The sequence below is a fragment of the Solanum stenotomum genome, chromosome 6 (assembly GCF_019186545.1).
Source record: "Solanum stenotomum isolate F172 chromosome 6, ASM1918654v1, whole genome shotgun sequence".
Lineage (NCBI taxonomy): Eukaryota > Viridiplantae > Streptophyta > Magnoliopsida > Solanales > Solanaceae > Solanum > Solanum stenotomum.
In genome coordinates this window covers 42455317-42459113 of record NC_064287.1, presented here as the reverse complement: position 1 = coordinate 42459113, position 3797 = coordinate 42455317, and the positions used below count along the sequence as shown (strand labels likewise).

The following is a 3797-nucleotide window of genomic DNA, read 5'->3' as shown; positions in this document are numbered from 1 at the left end:
TCAACTGCGAGTGATCATATTTACAACTCGTGTAGATATTACTTAAGCAACAATTTTGACCATGGTTCGATGATCACTTCAAGAACAATGCCTTTAAGGCTCTCACATCCAGTAAAAGGAAAAAGTAGTTAAATAAAAAGAAGAATGAAATATCAGATGATGGGCAAGTTCCACCGACCAAAACCTGGAAAAGGGCCTCAAGTATTTGAAGACATACCTTGGAATGAAGAATCTTCAAGATATTTCTGCAAGAATTAAGCAGGTGGATCATACATTGGAACATAGGTAGCTCTAAAAGTTGGAGCCAGCCAGCCATTTAAAATTTTTAGAAAGCAGAACTTTAGCTGATCTTTATACAAGATATAAACAGAAATCATACCGCAATTTGGTCTTTGAGGTCAACCTCCTTCGTCATACTTGACTGTGCAGCAACTGCGTCCAGTTAACAATTATTAATGGTGTTAGTTTTGAATCAGAAAGTAGAGAACGTCGTGACAAGTTGACCGATGTGAACCACCTTTATCAATTTCAGGGCAGCAGTTCGTCAAGAAGGAGGTGAAACTGGGAGGAAAAGCTGAAAGAATCTCGTCAGCTTCACGACTTAGTTTCATTTCCTCTTTATGTGAATCTTGAGAAAATTCAGGTGCCAAGGTCAGTGGCATGTAATGGGGAGTAGAGTCACCGGAAGGTGCACATATCCATCCTTCGTTGTCCCTGAGAAAATCACACCTTCAGTAAATCATACATTAATAGCTTAATATGCTAAACTCTACATATCTTGAGATGGGAGTATGTGTTAAAACAACTGTGGTATATGTCACCTGTGTGAAGCTCCATCCAAAGGATTAAACTCAGATTGGGAAGATATTGCTGAATCAAATTCAGCACATGGAAGAGGTTGAGGATTTGCATTGTCCAACTTTCCCTAAGAATGTCACATACGAAAACCATAGGAAGGAAGAAAGTTGTAAATTATTTAGGAAACAAAACTCACTATCTGAGAGAAACTCATAGAGCACATCATAGAGATTTAAGTACCTTTAAAACATTCATGAAATTCTCTATCTCATAGATTGTCAAAAACCGCAGGATGAATTTCTGAATCTGCAAAAACAAAAGGACAATTGAAGTCCAACATTATTGGTTTTATGCATATAACTCCCTTTATAAGGATTAGGAAATGAGGAGACTCTGACAATCAACTTATCCATTTCGAATTGTCCAGTATGACAAAGCTTCGATAGAATAATATCCTAACTTTGCAAGTTAAAACATGCATTACAACTATGAAGCTTGAGTGAACAATTCAATGCCTGTAACATTTACATGAACTGAACTTCTCAGGCTATGCGCTTTCTGAAGAACTGTCTGTCATCTTAAGTTCCAGATGGTACAGATCTTGGATAAAATGCATTACTTAAGTTACAGAGCCCAGATCTGAGATGGTTCAAATTCTTTAAGCAAAGGATATCACCACTCTCATGTCAAGTTATGCACCTAAAGAGACTTGTTGAGGACAATTATCTTACTAGAATAACTCATAGACATGGTAAACTATGTAATTCAAGTTTCTTCCATGCAATATTTCACAACTATTTGCCTTTCTCCTTTTCTTATTATAACTTCAGCTATTGTTCACCTCACCTCCATTAAGGTTTACATCTCTTGAGCTACTTCCGTTTTAATCCACTTCTTAATTTCGTTATTTCTGTAGTGTAGTTTTCCTAGAAAGAAGATGTTTTAGCTGAAAAGAATAGGGGTTTAAAGAAAGCTTGAGGTATAATTAACTATGACTTCAAAAAAAAAAAATGCTCACCTGGCCAACAGAATCCCTATAGCTCACGAGGATGGCTCTGCTTCCTCTTGCTGGAAAACCTGATACACATGATACCTGAGGCCATGAGAACATCAACCGTGAAATGTAATGCTCTTCCTGTGAGAAGTAAACAATGAAACCAGAAAAAAGTCAGAAGCATGGGATTTCTCTTTTAGCTTCTCATGCAGAAACTGTCACATCATCTAAGAGTTATGAACCACAGCAAGTAACATCCATTGCTTGTAGAACTGTAAGACGGCTATGAAAAAACAGAACTGATAATGTAAAAGAATAATGTTTGTGGTCGGCATGAAAAAACTCTTCGAGCTGTGTAAGACAAGTTTATCTCACAAACAATGCATAACAACTGTGCCACATCTTATGCTACTAAACAGAGAATTAGTACACCAAGAATACATTAGGCCTCTAGTATTCAAGAAAAACCAGCATTGGCCCTCCTGCAATAGTTTCAACAATGCACTTAAACCTATTCATGATTGCTTCTGCATTTCTCTGTGCCCGGTGATATTTTTACAATCAGCAATATAACTTTCCCTCCTGGGAAAAGAAAGCAACATTAATTTGCCTAACATAGCAAGAAGAAATTGTTTGGTTCAAGGAATTGCGGTGATTATTTTGCCAATTTTAAACAAACCCAGAACACAACTTTTGCATTCAACCGAAACAATACCAGTTCTCCAACACAGTAAAAGTGAGATCACTTAGTGTTAACAAGTTCATGCAAAAATTAATCGACTCTACAATTTAAAGGTACATTAAGTTAGAAAAAAACAATTACATCATAAATTTCACGATGGTAATAACATCGGAACTCGAAAATTATGCACGTTTATTTTCAAATTCAACTAGATCCTTCAGAAATTCAGCAAACAGATGCATCCATCCTAATAACAAGGAGAAACAGCGGGAAAGCAGCTGATGATCAGAGTGACTCTGTGAACGAGAACGAACGCATGGAAGAAACCGCGAGAAGAGATAAATCAAATCTTAAGATCTACTTATCAACAAATTCAAACTAAAATTAACTACTAATAGTACTATATAATGGAATGTTTTCACCAAATTAAAAGAAATTGCATCATAAGTTCACAATCAGGTGACAACTAACATTCAAATTCAGAAGTTATGCATTTTCATTTTCGATTTCAACTTCATCCTTAGAGCAACTGAGCAAACAAATTTTATCAATCAAAAAAGGAAACACGAAAACAAAACTAAATTAGTTGTATCACCTACAAGGACTATAAATTTACTATAAATTCAAAGCAACATCAAATTAAAACAAAATTTTAGATAAAAAAATTCACAAACAATGGAAAATAAGTTCGAAATTGTGCGTTTTCTAATTCACTTCATCTTTTAGAAACTCAGTCGACAAATATATCAATCAATTAGGAGAAATAGTAACAGAATTGAAAGTGCTCACAAGGATTCTGTCACAGAGAGAGACGACGAGGATGAAACCACCATTAGGATCAAAGCTGTTAGTGCGGAGTTTGAGAGAAACGATGGAGGCAGAGGAGATCCATTTGCCGCGTTTACAGTACTTCCGTCCGATGGAAGAAAGAGAGATGAGAGACGAATGAGAGGAGTGAGGAGAAGCTGGACAGACAATGAACCGAGCATACTGAACTTCCCAGTGGTTGGTTACGGTAGCGATTGACATTGAAGAAGGCAGCGCCGCCTGCTCTGCCGCCGTAATCGGTGACCGTGAATGTGATCCCGCCATTTTTCAAAATTTTAGTTTGGAGTTCTTAGTTGTTTGCGGCATATACTAGCTTAGATCATGCTGAAAGCAACACTTATATACAGCTAGTAAAGTACCTAATTCTGTTAGGGGTCGATTTGGTACAAAATTTGGAATTCACTTTATTTTATATTTAGTGAGAAATATTAGCTAATTTCAAAAATATATTTTATAAAATATCCTTAATCAATCTCACAGGAGTATATTACTTAG

General features: G+C 36.2%; 1 protein-coding gene across 1 annotated transcript; it reads right to left on the bottom strand.

Moving 5' to 3' along the window:
- Positions 1–73: 73 nt before the first annotated feature.
- LOC125868774 (protein POOR HOMOLOGOUS SYNAPSIS 1) lies at positions 74–3576 on the bottom strand. Its single transcript, XM_049549338.1, has 8 exons — positions 3264–3576; positions 1817–1933; positions 1039–1104; positions 822–925; positions 518–714; positions 380–432; positions 218–245; positions 74–99 (listed from the first exon to the last, which is right to left on the bottom strand). Exons 1-8 carry the CDS (start codon positions 3564–3566, stop codon positions 74–76), a joined length of 894 nt encoding a protein of 297 aa, XP_049405295.1. The 5' UTR covers positions 3567–3576.
- Between the last annotated feature and the right edge of the window lie 221 nt (positions 3577–3797).

Excerpts from the sequence above, each read along its gene's own strand:
- LOC125868774 (XM_049549338.1), bottom strand. The coding sequence starts at position 3,566 with ATGGCGGGATCACATTCACGGTCACCGATTACGGCGGCAGAGCAGGCG. Across the intron at positions 715-821 it reads TTGGATGGAGCTTCACACAG|GGACAACGAAGGATGGATAT; the intron begins GTGACATATACC and ends TGATTTTCTCAG. Across the intron at positions 100-217 it reads TGAAGATTCTTCATTCCAAG|CCTTAAAGGCATTGTTCTTG; the intron begins GTATGTCTTCAA and ends TGGATGTGAGAG.